Below are 25,551 nucleotides of genomic sequence, written 5' to 3'. Positions count from 1 at the left end.
CCGGAGCACCCGGAGGAAACCCACGCAAACACGGGGAGAACGTGCAGACTCCGCACAGACAGTGACCCAGCGGGGAATCGAACCTGGGACTCTGGCGCTGTGAAGCCACAGTGCTATCCACTTGTGCTACCGTGCTGCCCGTTTTTGTTTCAATTAAATTATACATTTTTTATTTGAAATCACCAGCGAGCATACTAGCTAACCCTAAATAAGTCAAACAGGTATAAGTCAGCACATAGCAATAGGCCATTAAAAAAAAATCTATAGCAGGATAGGATGCTGGCAAATATTTCCCCAATAATAATACAACGTGCTAATTAGAGTAATCAAGTTCACCACTACCTAGTAATTACTTAATACTATCCTTCAGGTTAAAGCCACAAACACTAGGTTTTTTTCATAATTAAATCAGCTTTACAAAGCAAAGTCCTGAACAAGTTATGTTCATCCATATCATGCCACAATAAAAAAAGGATGTGTAATCTGTATGTCCATTTTAATTCACGAAAAAAAAATAGGAACAAAAAAAATCATGCAGAACAAATGTGTTAGTTTTTCTTTTGCCTAATAAACCTTCCACTGTGCTTCGATTTTACTGAAACTTTCTCTGTTCTCTCTAGCGCTGTTTTTCTCTGGAGCGCCCCAATCTGCGAGAACTCTTTGTGCGGCCTCGGTGAATAGAGACTCCCCAAGGCCTAAAATAGCGGCGTGTTTCTTGGCACTGCAGCTGCTGAGAAACATCCCGCTAAACACACCCAAAAACAGATGTAGATTCTTTTTGAATCGCACACGAGATCCTTGGTTTGATAAACAGGGGTATTGAGTAGAAAAGCAAGGAGGTCATGCTAAATCTTTGGAAAAATCTGGTGAGGTAGCAGTTGTGTTCAGTTTTTGGTATCCTACTTTAAGAAAGATGCAAAGGGTGCAGAAGAGGCAATGACATGCACAACAACATCTAGTTAAGAGGAAAAAAAACGTGAGAAACTGAAACTCTTTTACAACAATGAGGTTAACATGAGATCTGATGAAGGTGCTCAAAATTGAGGGGTTTTGATCAGCTGAACCTTAAATAAATGTTCAAATGTGTACATTATTTATCTGTCAATCACTCATTGGTTCTCAGAGTACATGGCAAGATACATTGTCACCATAAAGGAATCTCTCCTCATTTGATCCATTGATGTGGAAACGAGCACACACAGATTCAGTGGGAAAGCCTCTACCTTAGATACGTTTTGGGTTACAGATGCAACAGAGAGAGTCAGAGAGGTTTTCCTTTTTTGAGAGTTTTGTCACCATTTAACCATTGCTTTCTCACAGAACCGAATGCATGAAAGTCTACAACTTTTCAACAGTATCTGCAACAACAGATACTTTTCCACCTCTTCCATTGTGCTGTTTCTCAACAAAAAAGATCTTTTTGAAGAAAAGGTGAAAAAGGTTCACCTCGGAATCTGCTTCCCAGAATACAATGGTAAGGATCCATAGCTGTGCTCACAAACTGTGTTGAATCAGAACGAGTCTTAGCTTTTCTTGTGATGATTGTAATTTGCAATTTTAGTTTTGACAAGAAGATTCATCCCTGGATAACGACTTCGATGATACATGGAATCACATACATTTTGTCCAAGGGGTTTATCAACTTTAATTGTACATTTGAAGCTATGCAGATCTGGACATGTTGGCAAAAGCATGTGATACATCAAATTTAACTTTGGCATCTATTCTCAGGATATTATTTTAGTCTTTGAAATCAAATGGAAAACGAGTGAAGTAGATTTCAATGTCAGGTGTGATACATGCAACTGTTCCTTTTGCTAAAACAAAGTATGCATGAGGAGCATATGGCTGTTGGTGAGGGTTCACTGTGTGTAAATTGGTTCCTACGTTACAACAATGACTACTTTTTGAACGTACATAATTGGCAGTAAAGCAATGAGATGTCATGAAAAGGGCTAAATAAACACAAGTCTTCCCTTTCTCTTTCCAAAATCTCAGCCGGTTATAAATCATAGATTTTACAGTGCAGAAGGAGATCATTCGGCCCATCGAGTCTGCACCGGCCCTTGGAAAGAGCACCCTGCTTAAGCCCACACCTCCACCCTATCCCCATAACCCTGTACCCCACCTAAACGTTTTGGACTCGAAGGGCAATTTAGCATGGCCAATCCATCTAAGTTGGGTGGTCAGGTGGAAAGGGGGTTAAGTTGTGGAGTTAAGGAGATGATGACATGGACAAGATGAACTCAGAGAAGGTATAAGGGAGACAGAGGGAAAAAAACTCAAGAAAGATGTCAGATCATGTCTCACACAGGAAGAAGCTGGAGGTGATTTTCTGAACAGGGTGACGACAATGGATGAGAAAGGGCTAAGCAGTAGGGGCAGCTGAATAAAAGTGACAAGAAATCAAAGAGCCCCAGGCCTTTGTGGTTACAAAACATCATTGTCAACACACAGTGGTTAGCACTGTTGCTTCACAGCTCCAGGGTCCCAGGTTCGATTCCCAGCTTGGGTCACTGGCAGCATCTGTAAGGAGAGAAAAGAGCTAACGTTTCGAGTCCAGATGACCCTTTGTCAAAGCTCACACCCAGATGACCCTTTGTCAGAGCTTTGACAAAGGGTCATCTGGACTCAAAAACGTTAGCTCTTTTCACTCCTGCTGAGATTTTCCAGCATTTTCTCTTTTGGTTTCAGATTCCAGCATCCGCAGTAATTAGCTTTTTTCTTCCCTTTCTCGTGCAGTATAAAACCAGGATACAAAATGTTAAGCTTGTCTTATCACCACAGTTTGTTCTTTCCTGTTTCTTCCTGACTCAGTTGCTCCCACGGCCATTTTGGAGTGAACGTGTGCATTCGAGGCAGTTCCATTGAATCAACAGAGCAGCTTCAATGGGACAGGGTTTTGTGTGTGTCTACATTACCATTGAGGTCTTCAATGACATTGGAAGGAGTTCAGCTGGACGTGGGAAGAACTAGTTGCCTCTGATTGAACTTCAGAGAATAGCATTATCGCTAACACCCTCCATGGCCAAACCTTTTTTCATCCAAAAGTAATAAATAACTTGCATATCACATGCTCACATTTCTCCCCAGCTTCCGCGAACTCTTTATCTCCTTTCATAACAAACAATTTGTTACCCCTCAGCTCAACCAATACCAATACCAAGATTTCTGGCACACTCATAGAATTATAGAATTTACAGTGCAGAAGGAGGACATTCGCCCCATCGAGTCTGTACCGGCCCTTGGAAAGGGCACCTTGATTAAGCCCACATCTCCACCCTATCCCCATAACGCAGTAACCCCACCTAACCTTTTTTGGACACTAAGGGGCAATTTATCATGGCCAATCCACTTAACCTGCACATCTTTGGACTGTGGGAGGAAACCGGAGCTCCCGGAGGAAACCCACGCAGAGACGGGGAGAACGTGCAGACTCCGCACAGACAGTGACCCAAGCCGGGAATCGTACCTGGGACCCTGGAGCTGTGAAGCAACTGTGCTAATCACTGTGCTACCGTGCCACACAAAGGCTGAATTCAACAAAAAGGCCTCTATCTCACCCCACGTCAGACTGAATTCAACAAAAACATCTCTAGCTCATCCCACACCTCCTACATTCTCCATTGCATTCTTTCCTGTCTTCCAATTGCGTTAGCACTCTGATTGTGTCATCAATCATGTACCTTCTGAATTCAAGATATATTTACAGGCTCTTCCTCCTTGGGCTGATTACATGGCTTGATCCATATTTGCCATTCTAACTTGCTCTCCCAGGGCCTCATTACTTCGAATCTACACCATCCAGTCGTAATCCTCTAATTCTCAGAAGTTCTTGCGTGATAGCTGCCGGTACAAATCCATGGGCAAAGACATTCAACTGCAGGGTTACTGACTTTTGCAATTTGCAAACCGCGGACAATATGTGTCCTGCGATCAGACATCTTAAGATCAAAACTCCGGTCACCCATCCAACAAGAGTTGGCAATCACGGGAAAGAAAGAAGACAAGGGGGGGGGGATTCTCTGACCCTCCGCTCCGGAATCGGGCCCAGTACGGTCGACGTGGCGCCGGTCGGCGGCCATTCGAAGAGGCCTTCGCGGCAATTCACTGCGGTCGACCGGCTGGGTTCCTGCCGGCGTGGTTCACATCTGGTACCACCCGGTGGGAGCTCGGACCCGCGGCCATGGTGGCGGTCCTGTGGGAAGCGGGGGGAATCTGACTCCGGGGGGGGGGGGGGGCGCCTCAGCGGTGGCCAGGCCCGTGATCAGGGGCCACCGATCGGCGGACCATCATGATCTGGGGGGGACCTACTTTCATCCGTGCGGGCCCGCTGTGTGGGTCCACCATGTCAGCGGCGTCGGCGACGAAATGGGACGCCATGCGCATGCACGGACTCGCTTGCGGCCGCCATCCGCATGCCCAGCCGCGCGGGCTGGACAGCAGGGCCCCGCCGGCAGGCAGAGCTGCGGAACGCACGTCAGGGCTCTGCTAGCCCCCTGGAAAACAGGGAATCACCCCGAACTTTCGAGGAAAATGTCCGGAGTGATTCTCGCCCGTTTTCCGGCGGGCGTGGGGACTTAATCCCCAAACGGGAGAATCCCGCCCAAGAAAGCAGAACAGACAGTGGTTTTGAAAGACAAAGGGCGGGACCCTCCGCCCCACTTATTTTCCGCACGGCGCGACTCTGTGGCAGCGGGATTCTCCATTCCCGCAACCGGCCAATGAGGTTTTGCATTGTGGCCACCCCCACGCCGTCAGGGGACTCACGGGCATGGGTGCGCTGCGGCGAAGCAGAGAATCCTGCTGATGGAGAATCCCGCAGGAAGTAAAAGGAATAATTGCACAGGCCTGTCTTTTGACTGATACCCCATTGCATTCACTATTAATTTTAACGACTGGAAAATTGCAGTCAATGTATGCTTGAAATTACAGTACCGTTTCTGACTGGCAAAGCTTCATATGATGAAAAGGAAATGTGGAAAAGCACCACAGCATTGCCCAGTTGTGACAAATAGAACAATCAGTCATGAGTGAGCGGAGACTGACAATGTGTGTTGAAACTGAAATTTGAAGGGTGTTCCACTCCCTGGATTTCATAGAAAACTTTTTTTTCATGAAGAATCAACATAAATTTCAATTCTAAATGACAGCCACAATCATTGTATATCATAAACTCAAAGCACTGAAAACATGCCAGTGGTTTGACAGTTTAGCTGTGACAAACATTTTGTTCATTTGTGAAGTTTTGGATATGCTAAAGTTTCTAATGCAAGTAGGTTGGGAGACTGGCTGAGAGAATGGAATCATTGACTCTGGAGTGACAAAGGCAAGTATGAGAGATTTGACCCCAGATGATCTGGCCATGGGGCAAAGACAGGTTATGGAACGGAGGTGGAAGTAGGCAGACTTTGCAGTTGAGAGAACATAGGGTCAGAAACTCAATTAAGGCTCAATAGGACACTAACGCCGCAAACTGTCTGACTGAACACGAGGCAGTGCCAAGGAAGGGAATTGGAAGCTGTTGCTGACAGGGATGACCTCTGGAGACTGACGATCCTGGGAGGGTCGAGCGGCATTAGTCAGTGCCAGCTCACTGCGGAAGAGGGTGGGGCAGCAGTGCCAGAAGAAAATGAATGACCTTCTTCACGCGGCCAGGGTAAGTCTGTCACATCCAGTCTCAATGCACCCCTCACCCACCCCTCGCACGTCCAACGTGATCTCTCACACAGTCACCTCGTGGGGCCCTTTTCCCCCACCCCTCCCATGCCAGTCTTCGATTCTGTTCCTCACATCCTTGCTCCCACTCCAGTCCCATTCCTCAACAATCTGAAATTGCTGGACTCCCATTTACACTCTCCCCATCTGTAACCCCGCAGGACAAAATAGTGCACAACCGGTGTGAGAGGACCCAGCCACTCGGAGCCATGCGGGATCTCTGCCCCCTCATCTTCCATGAGGAAAGAGCCCTTGAGGTGGGAGCAGCAGGACCGCAACTGTGCTAATGGACAAAGAACAAAGGAAATTACTGCACAGGAACACCCCTTTGGCCCTCCAAACCTGCACTGACCATGTTGCCCATCCGAACTAAAACCCTCTGCCCTTACGGGGACCATATCCCTCTATTCCCATCCTATTCATGGGTTTGTCAAGGCGCCCCTTAAAAGTCACTATCATATCTGTTTCCACTACCTCCCCCGACAGCGAGTTCCAGGCTCCCACCGCCTTCTATTTAAAAAACTTGTCTCGTACTTTTCCTTTAAACCTTGCCCATCGCACCTTAAACCTTTGTCCCTTAGTAATTGACTCTTCCACCCTGGGAAAAAGCTTCTGACTATCCATTCTGTCCATGCATCTCAGAATCTTGTAGACCTCTATCAGGTCACCCCTCAACCTCCATCGTTCCAGTGAGAACAAACCAAGTTTCTCCAACCTCTCCCCATCGCTAATGCCCTCCATACCAGGCAACATCCTGGTAAATCTTTTCTGCACCCTATCCAAAGCTTCCACATCCTTCTGGTAGTGTGGCGACCAGAATTGAACACTATATTACAAGTGCGGCCTAACTAAGGTTCTGTTCAGCTGCAACATGATTTTTCAATTTTTAAACTCAATGCCCCGGCTGATGAAGGCAAGCATGCCGTATGCCTTCTTGACTACCTTCTTCACCTATGTTGGCACTTTCTGTGACCTGTGTACCTGTACACCCAGATCCCTCTGCCAATCAATATTCTTAAGGGTTCTGCCATTTACTGTATATTTCCCATCAGTTTTAGACCTTCCAAAATGTATTACCTCACATTTGTCCAGGTTAAACTTCATCTGCCATCTCTCCGCCCAAGTCTCCAACCGATCTATATCCTACTGCATCCTCTGACGATCCTTATCGCTCTCCGTAATTCCACCAACCTTTGTGTCATCCGCAAACTTACTAACTTACTATCAGATCAGGTACATTTTCCTCCAAATCATTTATATATATGACAAATAGCAAGGCTCCAAACACTGATCTCTGAGGAACGCCACTAGTCACAGCCCTCCATTCAGAAACGCACTTTTCCACTGCTACCTTCTGTCTTCTATGACCGAGCCAGTTTTGTATCCATCTTGCCAACTCACCTCCGATCCCGTGCGATCTCATCTTCTGTACCAGTCTGCCAGTCTTGTCAAAGGCTTTACTGAAGTCCATGTAGACAACATCCACTGCCCTACCCTCATTAATCATCTTCGTCACTTCCTCGAAAAACTCGATCAAGTTAATGGGAAACGATCTCCCCTTCACAAAACCATGTTGCTAATGCATTCACTTATTTCCAAGTGGCAGCAAATCCTGTATCGAAGAATCATCTACAATAATTTCCCTACCACTGACATAAGGCTCACCGGCCTGTAATTACCTGAATTATCCTTGCTACCCTTCTTAAACAAAGGAACAACATTGGCTATGCAGCTTCGACCAGTGCAGATATTCACACCTTGGTGAGATTAAGTAGTAGTCAGGTTTCTGGGTCACTCACTAGTAAGCACCTCACAGCTGAAGATCCACACCAGGGGTTTCCCGGGGATCCGGCACTGCCAGCACTCTGCTGAGCCCTGGCCAATGACGTGTCCATGGGCTCGGTCATCCCAGAGCTGCTGGAATTGTAAAGCAGAATCAGGAAGGGATGTCAGCAACCCTCCTCGGACTGCCAGGCCGACTGAAGAAGTCCAATCACCACCTGATCGAGGGGATGGTTCCATCAGTGCAACACAACGAGGCCAACTCTGCGAGGGTGGCATCCACAATGGAGACTTTGGCGCAGGACGTGCATTCCACGGTGGGGGTTAGCCAATCCATGGGTCAGCACATGACTTCCATGGTTGAGGGCGCTAATGGGAATTCATGAGTGTCTGCGCCAGAGGACAGCTGGGCTTCTAGATCTCACTCTAGCTGCTTCTCTGTCCCATGTAGGAGCACAAGGGCCCCCAGCCCATCTGACACCCCCTCCCTGTGAGTGACACACCTCCAGCCCTAAACACCGAGGAGGGTAGCAGTGCAACACCCATGCTGCTCAAAAGTACACACAGATCCACATGGATCCTCACAGTCCAGGTCCCCCAGGAGACGCCTGCCAAGGTTATCTCAGGCACCAGAGCATGGAAGACAGCGGGCCACCTCAACCTCAGCTGCGGAACTTGTGGAAACACCTAGATGTAGTGAGAGAGTTAGAAACAGTGAGAAATTGTAGGTACCTAGTGGGTACAGGTGAGCAGAGGTGCTAGTTAAGATAGGTCACCACTAGAAAAAAGCACTTGTAAATAAACATCACTCTGATCACCAGCAGATCCTCCACTCTGACATTTCATGGCATTATACTCTGCAAACCCCCGTCGGCACTTCACCCCTGTGCAGTGTGAGAGCAGCAGTGCTATGTGTCTCCCACCTCCCACACTGATGACTCAGTGTATACTTGCAGCTCCACCCCACCTACAGCATCAACGCTCAAGCCTCTCATTTCATAGATTATCATAGAATTTACAGTGCAGAAGGAGGCCATTCGGCCCATCAAGTCTGCACCGGCTCTTGGAAAGAGCACCCTACCCAAGGTCAAAACCTCCACTCTATCCCCATTACCCAGTAACCCCACCCAACACTAAGGGCAATTTAGCATGGCCAATCCACCTAACCTGCACATCTTTGGACTGTGGGAGGAAACCGGAGCACCCGGAGGAAACCCACGCACACACGGGGAGGATGTGCAGACTCTGCACAGACAGTCATTGCAGCCACTCTTCTCCAATGATGAGGATGCCATGGGCAGGCAAAGTGTAGACAGACATCTCTATCTCGACAGCTCCATGATTCTCCAGAATCACGCACGAAAAAGAGAACACCAAAGTGATCGGTGAGTGTTCCTGAGAAAGCCCTGCCCCTCAGCCCTCTACTCCACCGGGACATCCACCATGCATTTCCCCCTTAGTTAACACCTCTCCATTGAGCCTCACATCCTCCCGCTCACACTGGCAAATCCCTACTCATGTCCCTCTCTGCTCCACCAGGGTTAGGCGCCTTTACCCTCGAGAGCCTCACTGGCACATTTCTCCCAACATTCCTGTTGTACCCTCAGTAACGGCGCTAGAGAGTAAAACGGTAAAGAAGGCTTTAATAAGCTGAGAACTAGCCTGGTGCCGAGACGAGTGCTTACTGGGTGCCGCCTCGTGACGACTCCCAGGTGGGCGAAGCCGGAGGCAGAGTCCCCCAGGGTTCCAAGCCCGGTCTCAAAGGGGATATCACCTTACATGATGATAAGGGTACAGTAATACAGTAACCGTTCATCACATTCACCCCCTGTTTAAAAAAACGAAGTCCTGCGGGGGTGATGTGAAATCATAAGTCCATTCGTTTTGGCGGCCTGATCGTCCTCATCGACCTCATCAGCTCGGGCGGTGGTGCGGCGGACACGGACGGCTTAGTTGAGTGTACGTCCGGGAGCACGGTGGTCGGAGCCTTGGTCCGGGTCGGGGTCAGGGATCGGGGCACAGGGGAAATAGGTGGGGCTGGGGGTAGCGGTGTCGGCACCGGCAGGGGGTGTGGGGGGGCGCTAGGGGTCGCGCGCTGTCGGTGTCCACCGACGGGGAGTGGGACCGGGGGGTGGGGGCTGTGGGTGCCGGATCCCGCAGGGAAGCTGTGAGGGAGGGGGCATCTGGAACCAGCGGGTGCCAGATCCCGGAGGGAAACCGTATCTTGCCTGCCGTCAGGGTACTTGACGTAGGCGTATCTGGTGTTTGTGTGTAGTAATCGGACCCTCTCGACCAGGGGCTCCGTTTTATGGCTCCGGAGAAGAACAGGTCCCGGAGCCGTCAGCCAAGGTGGAAGTGAGACCCCGGAGGTGGACTTCCGTTTCTGGATGAATAAAGCTCTCCGTGCTCCCGGAGTCGAAAAGGCATGGAGTGTCCCGCCCATTGACCTGGACCTTCATCATAGAGTTCTGCAGGTGTTTTGGCCGCTTTTGGTCGAGGGTGATCGCACCCAGTTGAGGGTAGTCCGAGTCCTTAGCCGAGTCGGATTCGTAAAACGGCCGCCGCCATTGGTTGCACGTGTCAGGTCGAGAAGCTGGCCACTGCCAAGCTGGCTGCCCCCATGATTTGCACGAGGCAGATGACGCGTCAGAAGGGGATGTGCCAGGTCAATGCGCAGCCGCATTGTGAGGCCTGCGGGCCTGTTAGCCTGATTTTCAGGCCTCCTGTTCTTTGTGTTTCTGGCCCTTGGGCCTGGCCAGGCAGACCATCGCAAAATGCCCTTTCTTCCCGCAGTCGCTGCAGACGGCGGAGTGGGCTGGGCGGCATTTGCGTGGGTGCTGGCCCTGCCCACAGAAATAGCACGGTGTGCCCCCGGTCTGGGCGGGTCGCCGCACGCACAGGCCCGTAACGTGGCTGAGTCTGGGGACATCCAATGGGGGCTCGCAGGGTCTGCGGGGTACGTGCCCAAATTATGTCAGGCCACTTCCAGCGAGGAGGCAAGCGTTAGCATGTCCTGGATGTGTTTTGCCCCGTTTTCGAGTAGCTGCTACCAGTTGTAGGTCGAGCGGATGCCGGACACGAAAGCGTCTCTGATGTGTAGATTCATATGGATTTCCCCGTCACATCCTGATGGTCACAGACCCTGGCGAGCGCAGTGAGTTTTTCTACGAATTTGTCTAGCGTTTCCCCCAAGCGCTGCCGGCAGGTAGAGAGCAGATGCCGGGAATGTACCTCGTTGATGGGTTTGACAAACCGCTTGCGTAGTATCTCGACCGCCTCTTCGTAGGTAGTCGCCTTTTCGAGCGTGGCGGAGATTCTGTGACTCACCCATGCGTGGAGTAGGCGCAGCTTGCGTGGCCCCAGGATGGGAGTCTCTGAGGAGTCCAGGTAGGCCTCGAAGCATCGGAGCCAGTATTAAAAAATTTCCTTTGCCTCCGATGTCCGTGCTTCCAGATTGAGCTTCTCTGGTTTTAGGCCTGCGTCCATCCTGATGTAGTTTAGCTTATTAAATTGTTCTGCCCTCAATAATGACGCTAGAGAGTAAAACGGTAAAGAAGGCTTTAATAAGCTAAGAACTAGCCTGGTGCCGCGACGGGTGCTTACTGGGTGCCGCCAACATGGCGGCCCCTTATATACGACTCCCAGGTGGGCGGAGCCGAAAGGCGGAGTCCCCCAAGGTTCCAAGCCCGGTCTTAAAGGGGACATCACCTTACAGATGATAAGGGTACAGTAATACAGTAACCGTTCATCACAATTCCCGCCCCCCCCCCCCCCCCCCCCCACCGCATACCTTGCGTTAGATGACAGGGAAGTTGAGTGGATACATGAGACCCAGGCCTGCTTCCTCATGGGACATCTCAAAGACACCCTGTCATGCCCTATAACGGAATGAGAGATGATTACCACCCCCCCCCCACCCCCCATGAAGTCTTGCTCTGGGGGGTCACATCAATTTAACCAGTGTGATGTTAACTCTTGCATGAGCATTGGACTCCAACTATTTTAATTTAACCAAATAAACTGAATTAAACAAACTGAGGGGAAAATTAAAAGGGACAGCCCCTTAAAGGGCTACTGCTCCAAACAAAAACAAAACACAAATGAGACTAAAAACATGAAACTGAAAAGTGATTAAGAGCGTCAATAGAGTACCCCAGACCCTGCGGTACCCACTGAACATGGAAGGCATTGATGGTGCCTGTAGGCACCGCATGCTCCCTCTCCAGGGACACCCGGCCTCAAATGAAACCGCAGACGAGGGGCAGACAGTTGGGTTGGATGACCCCCTTGGTCGTCCGCTGCTTGGACCTGTTTATGACAATTTTTGCCAGGCCCAGGAGCAGGTTCATGAGGAGGTCCTCCTCCTTCCCCACCCCTCACTGCACCGGATGCCCATAGATCAGGAGCGTGGGGCTGAAGTACAAACAAAGCTTCAACAAAAGGTTTTTCTAGAAACTGAAAAGGGGTACAGCCTAAAACAACTTACATATACATGGTCTACGGACTCCACAAGGCTGCAAAAATGACAGGTATCTTGGGAGTCAGTGAACCGATGCAGTCTACTGTTGTTTAAAACTGTTGCACGCAATGCCCTCTAGCCCAGGTCTCCGAGATCGTGGGGAGACTCCGCCAGCCACCTAAAATTACGTTGGTGGAGGTGCGGATTGCTGAGCAGCTGCTCCCTGACGACAGCCACTACTCCAGACAGGGGAGAGCTGTGGCGCGTGACGCCCATGTTCCAAACTGTGAGCAAGTTCTGGTAAAAGACGGGCAGTGCCTGCAAGGAGTTACAAAGATCCCTCAGGTCTATGAACAGGAGCTGCATGTCATAGTTCAGGCCGTGCACCTGGCAGAAAACATGCATCGCCAGGGCACAACATCTAAGAGAGGGTTCAACGTAGAGGTCTCGCTGCAGGTTCTGAAGGCAGGCGGTCACCACTTGGGTACGAAGGTACACCAGCGCCTGACTCCCAGCCCCGGCCCCCAAGCTGAACTTACCTGTGTCGCCCCACTTCCCCTCCGGTGCACGCTGAGAAGTGAAGACCCTGAAGAATCATGGCTGCCTGAGCGCTCACCTTCGATATCCCCCTCAGAGGTGAGGCCACCAGGTTCACACTTATGTAGATTTGTTGTGAATGAAGCCGGCGTGATGTCACAGCAGTGCCCGGTGAATATTCCGTGAGGGTGGGAAGGTTTGGAGAAACTGGTCGAAGATGACATCCTAACGTATTAAAATGAGGTCCCCAGGCTCCCACAGTGTGATTCGCACTACTCCACTGGAGAGGGCGGGGAGGGTGAAAATTCCAAAACCCAATCACGTTGGAGAGAATCGCCTGTTTTGATTCTCTCCGGATTTTAAGCCCACGCTGCTTTTCTCAAAATCACAGGGAACAATGTCATCGCGGGCAGGATGGGAAGTTGGGTAGTCAGGTGGAAAGGGGGTAAAATTGTGGATTTAAGGAGATGATGACATGGAGAAGATGAACTCAGAGAAAGTATAAGGGAGACAGAGGGAAAAAAACTCAAGAAAGATGTGAGATCCTGTCTCAAGCAGGAAGAAGCTGGAGGTGATTTGCTGAACAAGGTGACGACAATGGATGAGAAAGGGGTAAGCAGGAGGGGCAGCTGAATAAAAGTGACAAGAAATCAAAGAGCCCCAGGCCTTTGTGGTTACAAAACATCATTGTCAACACAGTTGGGCGTCACGGTAGCACAGTGGTTAGCACTGTTGCTTCACAGCACCAGGGTCCCAGGTTCGATTCCCGGCTTGGGTCACTGTCTGTGTGGAGTCTGCACGTTCTCCCCGTATCTGCGTGAGTTTCCTCCGGGTGCTCCGGTTTCCTCTGTTATGGGCCAGGGTTTAGAGAACCCCAAAGTGTATCATGGAGTTCACCTGACCCACAACCTTTAATAGATTGTGGTATGGGGAGCAGACGGCCCACTCTATTGGTGTGGTACAGCAGAAATGGAAAAGTATTTTTAAAAGCAAAATAATGTTTATTCTATAAACTCAAGTTAACTTTTTTAAAACATACAGTGAACATCTTAGCAACCATCAATTCAAATACAACCCCCAAAGAATACAACACTAAGTAATCCTTAATAACTTCCCAAACAACATCCAGAAGACAAAAGAAACATCTTTTAACAGAAGCACATTAGGTTTACATTCACTACTGAGAACATTTATAATTCTGAATTCAAATGATCAAGAGATAGCCTTTTGATGGCAGAGAGAACAGCAGTACACCTGCTTGGTCTGGCTTCAGCTCCAACACTGAAAACAAAACTAAAACACACCCTGCAGCAAACAGCCTAAAACAAAAGTAAAAAGCTGACAGACAGCCCAGCTCCACCCACACTCTGACATCACTGATAAACACCCATTTCTTAAAAGTACATTTCTTAAACACCCATTTCTTAAACGTACTCTCACAGTCCAAAGATGGACATGTTAGGTGGATTGACAATGCTAAATTGCCCTTAGAGTCCAAAACGTTTAGGTGGGGTACAGGGTTACAGGGATAGGGTGGAGGTGTGGGCTTACGCAGGGTGCTCTTTCCAAGGGCCGGTGCAGACTCGATGGGCAGAATGGCCTCCTTCTGCACTGTAAAATCTATGAGTTAAACTGATAGGTTTCCCAAGCCTTACTGTGATGACAGATCACAGTTGCTTCCGCTCAGGTAACCTTGATGAGCAGCAGCCAAGGGTGGTGTTGAATTGATATTCTTAGCAATGACTAGGAGCTTTTGCTCTGATTTCTATTCTCCACCTCCTCTACCCAGTATATTAACTATAAGAGCAATTTGAAGACTCACTGTGTACAGCAAAGAATAAGCAGAAGTCACTGTGGTAGACTTTTAACTTCCTGCCTGTACATAAAATTAAAGTTTTACATCAATGGAAATAAAAATCGTCCTTTCTATGAAGGACTGCTGATCGACCTGGCTGGTTTTACATCTGGACAGCTAGATGAAAATTTACCCAAATTTATCGGGAAATGAATTGAATTTGAGACGTTCGCTGGTGATCAGGGCAGATCTGGATTCAAATCCAAATGTTACAAAAACGCAGAATGATCTGTGGCTTCCATTGCATAACTGACAAGAAGGTATGGAGGAAAGGGTGATCAATAAACTGAAATGGAGAAAGCCAATCTTTCCATCGAACCTCCTACAGCCATGTACAGTTGACTAATTGTACGCAAACAGCTTCTGTTATTTTTGGGCCAATACAATCTGAAGTTAAAACAAAGCTGGAGGTGTGTGGTATAAATATGAAATGAAAGTCACCAAGGACTACAGGCTGCTCTCCCCTTTGTGGGAGAGAGCTGGCTGGTGGTGATTTTCCCCGTGGGTCCTCACTCCTTAGGTGAGGAGCAAGGTAGAGAAGGCAGGGTCTTCATGAATAACCTCAGCTGGTGCAGGAATTGAACCCGCGCCGTTGACATCGCTCCGCATAATGAACCATCTGTTCAGCCAACTGAGCAAACCGACCCCCCTGGTAAAAATAGATTTTTTAGCTACCTCTTTTTATTCAGCTTCACAACTTGGATAGTTTGCCATTAGGACATGAAGCAATTAAAAATATTCACCAAAGTGTAGCTCAGCCCTTATCAAAACGAAGTTAAAAGCTTGGAGTGAGAAACACCAAAAAAATCACCTCTGGTATTATGACTTCAATGTCAGTCATGCTGGCTGCGGCTGTAGTGGGTGGGATATGCATGTCAGACAAATGGCTTCCTAAAGTACTATTCTCCAGCCAGTTAATAACAGGAAAAAGGACATAAGGATGTCTGAGGAAATGTTTCAAGGATAACTTAAAGCAAACTCTTAAAGCGCACGACATTCATTCAGAAAACTGGGATATTTAATCACAGGTTACGCAATCTGCTATGAAGTTTAATGCCACACATTTCAAAGGAAACAGAGCTAAAGTCATCACCATGGAAATCTAAGTCAGGAACAGTTGACAATGGTCATGTAATACATGTGGCTATCAATGTGCTTCTCACATTGGCTTCCAGAGACTTTGCACCAAATATTGTTGAATAAGACTCCTTACAAACTTTGCACGCTGTTGTAATTTTCATTTAAAGCGGCCCAATGGTCCAGGGACATGTTACCATGGCAGCTGGGAATTTAAATTCAATTCATTAAATTATTTTAAATAGGGACCTTGTTTTAAGAATGACTGTGAAACTACTGGATCGTTGTAAAAAACAATCTGGTCCACGAATGTCTTTACAGAAGAAGACCTGCCATCCTTACCCAGTCTGGCCTACATGTGACTCCAGATCAAAAGCAATGTGGTTGGCTCTTATACGCCCTCTGAAATGGCCTAACTATAGTTGTAATGAAGAAGGGAGCTCGTTGCCATGTTCTTAAGGTTAATAAGGAGTGGGCAATAAATGCTGGCCTTGACAACACTCACAAGCATAAATTTGTGCCCCTTTTTTAAGCGTCTGCTTTAGCCCCCTTAATTATGTTAATAGGGATATAATGCGTGTTGAGGACCACTTGGCATAATTAGTTTTAAAGAAGCGAGCCTACCTTATTCCGAATTATTCAGCCACTGTGGCCACTGATTAAAAGTGGAAATTTTTAATTTAAAAATCTTGTGGAGCCATGAATCTTCCTTGGAGTTAAGACCAGTGCTGGTATCAAAATGCCAGTATGTTGAGGAAGTCTATGCAAGAATTTAGATCAATTGGCCCCTTGTTGCACAAGACAAAATCCAGGCTCAGAATCAGGGTGAAGAATTTGATCCCAGTGTCTATTACTCTGCAAAAAAGAAACAAAAATGCTACTTTGGAAAGATGAAGTTGTGTTCCATTTTAGATGTTCTTTCATAAAGGAGTGTAGGATGAATGTAAATGGCAACCTTCGAATACTATACAGTTTACATCATTTTGAATTGAGAAATCTGGTTGATAACCCATTTTAGGAACCCTAAGTACCATCATAGAATTCCTGACCATTCTGACCATCAGGTCTGCATTGACCCTCTGAAAGAGCACCCTACCTAAGTGCACTCCCTCATCCTATCCCCATAACCCCACCTAACCTGTGCATCTTTTGAACACTAAAGGTCAATTTTAGCATGGCCAACCCAGCTGACCTGCATATCTTTGGACTGGAAGGAGAAGGTGAAATAAATCAAAAGGTGGTGATAAAAAGGATGTGTTGTGATGTTCTGTTTAGAATGGGGAGTCAGGAAAGCAGATAAAATTAAATAAAAGCAAGTATAAGAGAACAACGAGAAAGAACAATACAGCACAGGAACAGGCCCTACGGCCCTCCAAGCCTGTACCGGTAATGATACCACCCTTTGCCAAAACTTGCAGGATCCAAGTAGTGAAACATTTCCTCTATATGTGGTTCTGTAGATAATGTTAGAATTCCACAGGAGATATGTTAGAACAGGGAATATGCGGGGATACATTGATAGAGTTACCTGAAGTTCTGAAAGGATCAGATATTAAGAGACAGTTTTCAGTGGGTGAGCAGTCTGGAATGAGGGCACGGAGATAAAACGTTAAGTGGAAAAGATTTAGGATGGAGAATGAGAGAAACATTAAATGACGTGAAAAGATGAGATAACTTTGAAAAGGTTCAATGAGAAGCAAATGATTTTACAGTGAATGGAAGATCTGACAGTTGAATTGAGGGTCATTTTGTATCTTGACAAAAATTAGGGAAATGGTCCTGAAAATAAGTGATTGTACAGCAGTGAAAAAGCACAGTTGCAGATAGAACTGTGTGTATGACATGTACTCTTTAAGTTCAGTTTCTGAGTTGAAAATGAAAGCACATTATTGTGTTGCAACAATAATGAACAGGATATAGCTCAGCTGTCCTTTCTCTATCAGAAATAGTATGATGCAAATCTATAAGGGAGCTGCCATCTCTAAATGTATTTGGAGAAATATGGGAACTGTGACTCAATCATTTCTGATGATACTGAAAACCCTCTGAGTAGCAGGAACACTTGACCCCTTCCAATAACAATATCCTCTTGTCTTGGTCCTATGTCTTCAAAGGATTAACTTTATCTGTAACTTACTGTTTGAAAAGACTTTCACTGTAACATTATCTACAATGCTGTAATCTAGCAACTTTCTGAAATGCCCAGTGATATTTTCTATGATGGGAAGATTACTATTATTCATTTAATCATGTACAAAATGAGAACATTATGACTGAGGTCTATAGCATAGAAATTACAACACAGAAGCAATCTGCATGACTCAACCAGCCCATGTTTACCTATTTGAGTAGTTGGCCTTATACTATGTATCTGCTCTGTTCCCATATCATAGAATCATAGAATTTACAGTGCAGAAGGATGCCATTTGGCCCATCAAGTCTGCACCGGCCCTTGGAAAGAGCACCCTTCTTAAGCCCATACCTCCACCCTATCACCCGTAAACCCACTTAAACTTTTTGGACACTAAGGGCAATTTAGCATGGCCAATCAACCTAACCTGCACATCTTTGGACTGGAGGAAACCCACGCAGACACGGGGAGAATGCGCAGACTCCACACAGACAGTGACCCAAGCCAGGAATTGAACCTGGGACCCTGGAGCTGTGAAGCAACTATGCTAACCACTGTGCTACCGAGCTGCCCACAAATTGGCATGACCTGCACCTCAACCACCTTCTTTGGTTGTTCATACACAAGCTCGCAACTCTCCTGCATAAAATGCTGCTTCCACTTTCTGTCCTTAATCATATATCTATGCCCCGTTTTTCTAGACTCCTCAGCTACTGGAAACAATGAGTTTCTATCTACTCTATCTCTTCATAATTGTAGAAAAGTTATATCAAATTATCACTTGAACTCCTCTTTTCTAATGGAAACAGCTCCTTTTTATAAGTTTTTCTAATATAGTATTTCTTATATCAGGCATCACGCAAGTAAAGCACATGCGCAAACTACTGCAGATTCGGGAAATCTGAGATAAAAACAGAACATTCTGGAAATATCCAGAATTTCTGGCAGCATCGGTGTTTCAAAAGGTTAATGGATTTCTGGGCTGTCAGCCAAACCTCATTATGTATTCTTCGCTGAGAATCCAAACATCCATTAGAGCACTAAAACACCAAAACCCCAGAGAGAAAATTGCTTGATTGGCATCCAAGGCTCTCTGATCTCTGCTGTCAATTTCACAATGTTTATTTACACAATACTCAGAGGTTTCCAGTTCTTATAGTTTCAGTTATTGAAACTTTAAATTGTCTGAATGATTGGCAATTTATTGCTTCTGTCATGTGAGAGTACCTTTAAGAAATGGGTGTTTAAGAAATGTACCTTTAAGAAATGGGTGTTTATCAATGATGTCAGAGTGTGGGTGGAGCTGGGCTGTCTGTCAGTGTTTTACTTTCGTTTTAGGCTGTTTGCTGCAGGGTGTGTTTTAGTTTCATTTTGAGAGCTGGATAGCTGCAGTCACAGCCAGAAGGTGTATTAGTCTCTCTCTCTCTGTAATCCAAAGACTGTAAATCGATCCTTTGGTGATTTAAAACTAATAACTGCTCTCAATAGTGAATTTAAACCTAATCTTTGTCTTAAAAAAGGTCTTTTGTCTTCTGAATGTTGTTTGGGAATTTATTAAGGGTTATCTGTCAACTACTGTATTCTTTGGGGATTTATTGGTGTTGATAGTTGTTAAGATGTTTACTGTGGATTTATAAAGTGTTAACTGGTTTCATAAATAAACAGTGTTTTAATTTAAAAGTACTGTAAAGCTCTGTTTGCACCATACCTGTAGAGTGGATGGTGTGCTCCCCATAACCACAATCTATTAAAAGCTGTGGGTCAGGTGAACTCCATGATACACTTTGGGGTTCTCTAAACCCTGGCCCGTAACAAATTGGGAGCTTGTCCGGGATAAAAGTCTATCTATTGGATTGGCTTTCTGAACTTAAAGACAGTGAGGGGTGAGCATATTGTGGTTGCTTTTCAGGTGTGGTATTCTAGTTTAAGTGGGGAGTGTGTTGTGGACAATGGTTCTTTCAGAGGCTCTGACGTTTTTGGGGGTGGAGACGGTGACGCGCAGTACCTTATGGACAGAGACAAAAAGCAGACTGTTAGATTTGGCAAAAACATTGCAGTTAACATTACCTGACAAAATGTGAAAAGATGAGGTAATTATGGCGGTGGCTAAGCATTTCAAGTTGCCTGAGATACAGTTTGACTCATTGGAAATGGCAAAAATTCAGTTACAAATTAAACAAATGGAACATGAGAAAGAGTTAAAGCAACTTGAATATGAGAGCGAGGAAAAAGAAAGAGAGAGAGAAAGAGATAGAGAGGAAAAAGAAAGAGAGAGAGAGGAAAAAGAAAGGGAGAGAGAGAGGAAAAAGAAAAGGAGAGAGAAGAAAGGAGAAAAGAAGGAATAGCCCTAACAGAACAAAAAGAAAGAGAAAGGGAGATACAGATCAGGGAAAAAGATAAAGATAGAGAGTTTGAACTTCAGAAAATGGCCATGAAACATGATAGTCAGTTAAAATTGGCAGACGTAAAGGAAAACGTACAGTTGGATGATGGTGAGAAAGAGCGTCAAAGTCGAAGGCTTGGTGGGAATCTATTTAAATATGTCCAAGCATTGCCAAGGTTTGACGAGAAGGAGGTAGAAGCCTTTTTTATTTCATTTGAGAAGGTGGCTAAACAAATGAAATGGCCACAGGACATGCGGGTATTACTGATTCAAACAAAGCTAGTAGGTAGAGCTAGTGAAGTTTTTGCATCACTACCGGAGGAGGTATCTGGGACGTATGAGGAGGTGAAAAAATCCATCTTAGATACATATGAACTAGAGCCTGAAGCTTAGAGACAAAGATTTAGAAATTTAAAGAAAGAATTTGGTCAAACATACATGGAGTTTGAAAGGTTCAAACAAAGTAATTTGGATAGGTCTTTGAAAATAGACCAAACCTATGAAGCTCTCAGAGAAATTATACTTTTGGAGGAGTTTAAAAATTCAATTCCTGATGTAGTGAGAACTCATGTGGAAGAACAGAGGGTTAAAACTGTGAGATTAGCAGCAGAAATGGCAGATGACTATGAATTAGTTCATAAATCAAAGCTTGGTTTCCGACATCAGTTTCAGCCTGTGAGGGATAGAAACCGGGGACATGAGAAATACTCAAGTGGTAGAGGCAAAGGTGATCTGATGGGAGATAATAAGGAGAGTGTATCCCAGATTAAAAAAGAAATCCAGGAGGGTGGAAAAGAAATGAAAAGTTTCAAATGATTTAAAACTAATAACTGCTATCAATAGTGAATTTAAACCTAATCTTGCTGTTAAAAAGGGTCTTTTGCCTTCTGACTGTTGTTTGGGAATTTATTAAGGGTTATCTGTCGACTACTGTATTCTTTGGGGATTTATTGGTGTTGATAGTTGTTAAGATGTTTACTGTGGGTTTATAAAGTGTTAACTGGTTTCATAAATAAACAGTGTTTTAATTTAAAAGTACTGTAAAGCTCTGTTTGCACCACACCTGTAGAGTGGACGGTGTGCTCCCCATAACCACAATCTATTAAAAGTCGTGGGTCAGGTGAACTCCATGACACACTTTGGGGTTCTCTAAACCCTGGCCCATAACACTTCGTTGTAAAAGAGAGTTTATTGAATTGGAAGGTTATCAATGAATGACTTTTTTAAAGCTCTTTTTAAATCATCCTACGCTCACTATTGGGTTCATTGTTTCCATACAGTGCATAGTGTGTGAATGGGCATGGAGGTGCCATAGCTTGGTATGGGCTGACATGAGGGGCCGTCCAGGCTGTTTGTGAGGCCTTACCTTGGCATGATGTAGTATGGATGGCGCATGGGGAGTGTATGGGGTGGGGTGTTTGTGAGGGATGAGGGCTGGAGGGTCTTTCTATTTTTATTTTAACTGGGATGTTATCCTGCTGCACTGAGACATCCCACTTCCACATTCGACAGCCCTGTGGCTGCCTACAAACCTTTTCCCAGTTCGTCTGGCCCATCTCTAACGCACACCCATCTCCCGCACTAACAATGAAAATCTCACCTTTGCGGGCATTTTCTCCCAAGGCAGAGGGGCCAAGCCACTTCTGACTTCTGCTACCCACCTCATGGATAGTAATCCAGGCCAACATTTCAAGTCAATGACTGTCCATCAGAACTAGGTGTCACTCCCAGTAAATTTATGCAGATATGAGCTGACATTCTCCGTCCATTCACTGGTGACAGAATTCTCTGGGTGTCCCGGTGGCGTGTGATGGCTTTAATGAGAAATCCCATTGACAGTGAACAGCGTGCCGCCTCCCGCGGCTGAGAAACACGTTGCTGGGAACCTTGAGAAACCCATTTATGGGCTTTTGTCTGCCGATTTACTGAAGTGTTGAATAGTCAAAAGTTGTGTTGAAATTAAAATATCCCAAACATATAAATATAGTTACAATTCATCAGAGAGAGAAATAATTCTTCTTCTTGAAATTTCAAATATTAGCAGATGAAAATATAATAATTTATTGGAGACACTAAGAATTAAAGTTGAGACTTTGGATTGCGGCCATGGATTGTATCGTCACATACAGAGCAGTTCTGGCTCGAAGGCATTGGTTTGAGCTTTTTACCTGAAGGTGGGGGAGTTTGAAAGGAAGCTGAATGTGTGGAGGAGAAGTTCCCCCTGGGAGTGGCATGTCTGCTGGTTATCAGACCTGGCAGAAGAAGGTTAAAGACCTGGCTAAGGAACTGGAGGAGACCTGTGGTGCAATAGCAGTTGGGGAGATAGCGGAAGGGGAAGGGTTATTGCAAGTTGGAAAATCCCAGATGGAGCAGTTGATGGAGTTTATTAGAGACAGATTTTGTGAGATACATTACACCTGACATTGACGTGGAGGGTGCAGATGGTAAAAATGAACATCCTGTCAAAGTTCCTGTTTGTATTCCAGACCCTCCCAATCTTCATTCTGAAGGCCTTTTTCTGGAAGCTGGATGCAGCGATTTTGGAGTTTATATGGGCGGGGAGCGTACCTAGGGTGAAGAGGGCCCTGCTACAGAGGCGGAGGCAGAAAGGGGTTTGGTATTACCAAATTTGTTGCACGACTGTTGGCGACATTTTGTTGGCGACAAATGCGGAGTTGAGGCAGTGGTGAGAAGGAGAGGGGTTAGAATGGGTTAGGCTGGAGGAGGAGTCCTGTACGGGGTCCAGCCTAAGGGCCATGGTGACAGCGGCGCTACCGCTGGCACCGAGGAGGTACCCGGTGAGCCCAGTGGTACAGTCCACGATTAGGGTGTGGAACCAGTTAAGGAGACACTTCAGGATGGAGGAGATGTCGCTGCTAACAGCGCTGTGTGAGAACCATGGGTTTATGCTGAGGGAGACGGACGGCATATATAGGAGGTGGAGAGAGTTAGGGCTGGTGGAAGAGCTGCGGGAGAGGATGGAGCTGCTGAAGGGAAGCAAGTTCAGATATGTACAAGTGAGGGACTTCGCACCGGAAGCAATGGAGAGGATTTGCCAAGCTGCTGTATACTGCTGTAACAGTATAACCTGTTGGAGCGGCGGTTGCTCCTGGGCTGGTTTAGCACAGTGAGCTAAACAGCTGGCTTGTGATGCATAACAATGCCAGCAGCGCAGATTCAATTCCCGTACCAGCCTTCCCGAACAGGCGCCGGAATGTAGCGACTAGGGGCTTTTCACACTAACTTCATTGAAGCTTACTTGTCACAATAATCGATTATTATTGTTATGTGGAAGAGGAGACTAGGATTGGGGATATATACGGATGGCTGGGGGAGCAGGGGGAAAGTCAGGCAGTGAGGATTAAGGAGAAATGCAAGGAGGAGCTGGGGGGGGAGATAGGATGGGGACTGTGGAGTGAGGCAATGCACAGGGTGAATTTGACCTCCTCTTGTGCGAGGATGAGTTTGATTCAGTTTAAGGTGGTGCATGGGATGCATATGACTCAGGCGAGGATGAGTTGGTTCTTCCAGGGGGTCGCAGACGAGGGTGAGAAGTGTGAGCGAGGACCAGCAAATCATGCGTATATGTTCTGGGGCTGTGAGAATTTGGAGAGATACTGGGAAGGGGTGTTTGGGACGGTATCAAAGATTGTGGGGGTAGAGGACCCTATCGTGGCGATTTTGGGGTATTGGAAATGCCGGGCGAAGGATTCTATTGGAATGGCGGTCGACAACGTCACCGGGGGTGGTGGCCTGGCTGGGGGACTTGACGGCTTTCTCCGGCTGAAGAAGATAAAGTTCGAATTGAGGGGATCAGCGGAGAGCTTTGAGATACAGTGGAGACTGTTTGTGACCATGTTTGAGGAATTGTTTGAGGGGTGGGTGGAGGGGAGGGGGAAGAGGTGAAAAGGGGTAAAACCTGTACAAACTGTGAACTGTGAGGTGTGGATATTTTTTTTGATATATTTTTTGATATATTTATATTTTCATACCTTTGAATATGTTTGGAATAAAATACATTTTTTAAAAAATTATTTGAAGGTTCATACATAATATTCAGAGTTTCAATGTAGTTTGTGCCACAATTGACTCTGATGACTAAGCAAGGAGATGAATTGAAACATGGTGAGGGGCATAAAGTAGCCTCGACAAGATTTTAGATTACACAAGGGTAACATTTGAAGATCCTGGAAATGCGAAACTCCATCACTGAGTTCTGCTAAATAAATATACAGAAATTCTATAAGCCTCTGGAATAACAATCTATAATATTTGGGCTTCCTTTGGATCATCCTATCCAGAATTTCCAAAAGCTGCTCATAAATCATTTTCAATTTCTTCATTTCTGAGAAAGGAGATTACAATCCTTTCTCTGTTTGCTTGGATGAATCACTCACTGACAATTTATTATTTTTAGCTGCGTTTTATGTTAGTAGGAATGATCACAAAGCAGTAAGTTAGATTTCAGGTTCCAAAGATCATAAAGCACAAGAGCAAAGCTCAGTCTATACCTGTCACATAAACCCCAGGATTGATTCACTGCTTTACTCCAAATAATCTATTTATCACAACAACTATTGCATGAAGTACACCGGCAACGATCATTTCCTTTGCACAATATGTTGTTCTAATTTTCACTATTATACTCTTTCTGACCACGCTGAGTTACGAAATGTGAGATCTAATTTGTTGCCATGTGATCGTTCCTCCTAACATAGAGTGCAGAGAAAAATAATCCCCCAATAAACTGGAAGGAAGAGGGAGCGAAAGTACAGAGAATAGTTTTTACAATGTGTGTAGGAGTCATTTTTTTACCTGGCATGTAAAATCTCAACAAGGGGCGGTGGGATCTTTCTATGTTATTCATTTAAGGGATGGGGGTGGCGCTGGCTAGGCCAGCATTTAAAGCCTGCCCCTAATTGCCCTTGAGCATTTGTCCATAATATTCAGAGTTTGAGAAGGTGCTGGTGAGCCGCCATCTTGAACTCACTGGAGACCATGTGTTGTAGGTACACCCACAGTGCTGCTAGGGAGGGAGCTCCAGGATTTTAACCCAGCCACGGTGATGGATATATTTCCAAAGCAGGATGGCGAATGGCTTGGAAGGGAACTCTAGGGCGGCACGCTAGCACAGTGGTTAGCACTGTTGCTTCACAGTGCCAGGGACCCAGGTTCGAATCCCGGCTTGGGTTACTGCCTTTGCAGAGTCTGCCAGTTCTCCCCATGTCTACGCGGGTTTCTTCCGGGTGCTCCGGTTTCCTCCCATAAGTTCCGAAAGACGTGCTGTTTGGTGAATTGGACATTCTGGATTCTCCCTCCATGTACCCGAACAGGCGCCGTAGTATGGCGACTAGGGGCTTTTCATAGTAACTTCATGGCAGTGTTAACTTAAGCCTACTTGTGACACTAATAAAGATTATTATTGTTAGTTCGGGGAAATGAATCAGAACAGATCAGTGAAGGCAACATCAAGACATAAGTGATCACAAAATCAGTTAAGATAAAAATGAAGAAGTGCATAGGTCAATCAAGGACTAATGTAATAAATTGGGGGGGGGAAGCAACTTTTAAGGAGATGAGAAGGGAACTAGGGAAAATAAATAAGAAAA

General features: G+C 46.1%; 1 protein-coding gene across 1 annotated transcript in view; it reads left to right on the top strand.

Annotated features, from left to right (window-relative positions):
• LOC140387969 (guanine nucleotide-binding protein G(t) subunit alpha-3-like) overlaps positions 1 to 25,551 on the top strand; it is a 119,414-nt gene that overhangs the window by 81,687 nt on the left and 12,176 nt on the right. The window contains exon 8 of the mRNA XM_072471382.1: positions 1,321 to 1,474. Within this exon, the coding sequence (XP_072327483.1) occupies positions 1,321 to 1,474 (154 nt within the window). The remainder of the gene's footprint in view (positions 1 to 1,320; positions 1,475 to 25,551) is intronic.

Source organism: Scyliorhinus torazame, chromosome 13 (genome assembly GCF_047496885.1).
Source record: "Scyliorhinus torazame isolate Kashiwa2021f chromosome 13, sScyTor2.1, whole genome shotgun sequence".
NCBI lineage: Eukaryota > Metazoa > Chordata > Chondrichthyes > Carcharhiniformes > Scyliorhinidae > Scyliorhinus > Scyliorhinus torazame.
Note: the sequence above shows the minus strand (reverse complement) of the source record. Positions and strands in the feature narration are given on the sequence as shown.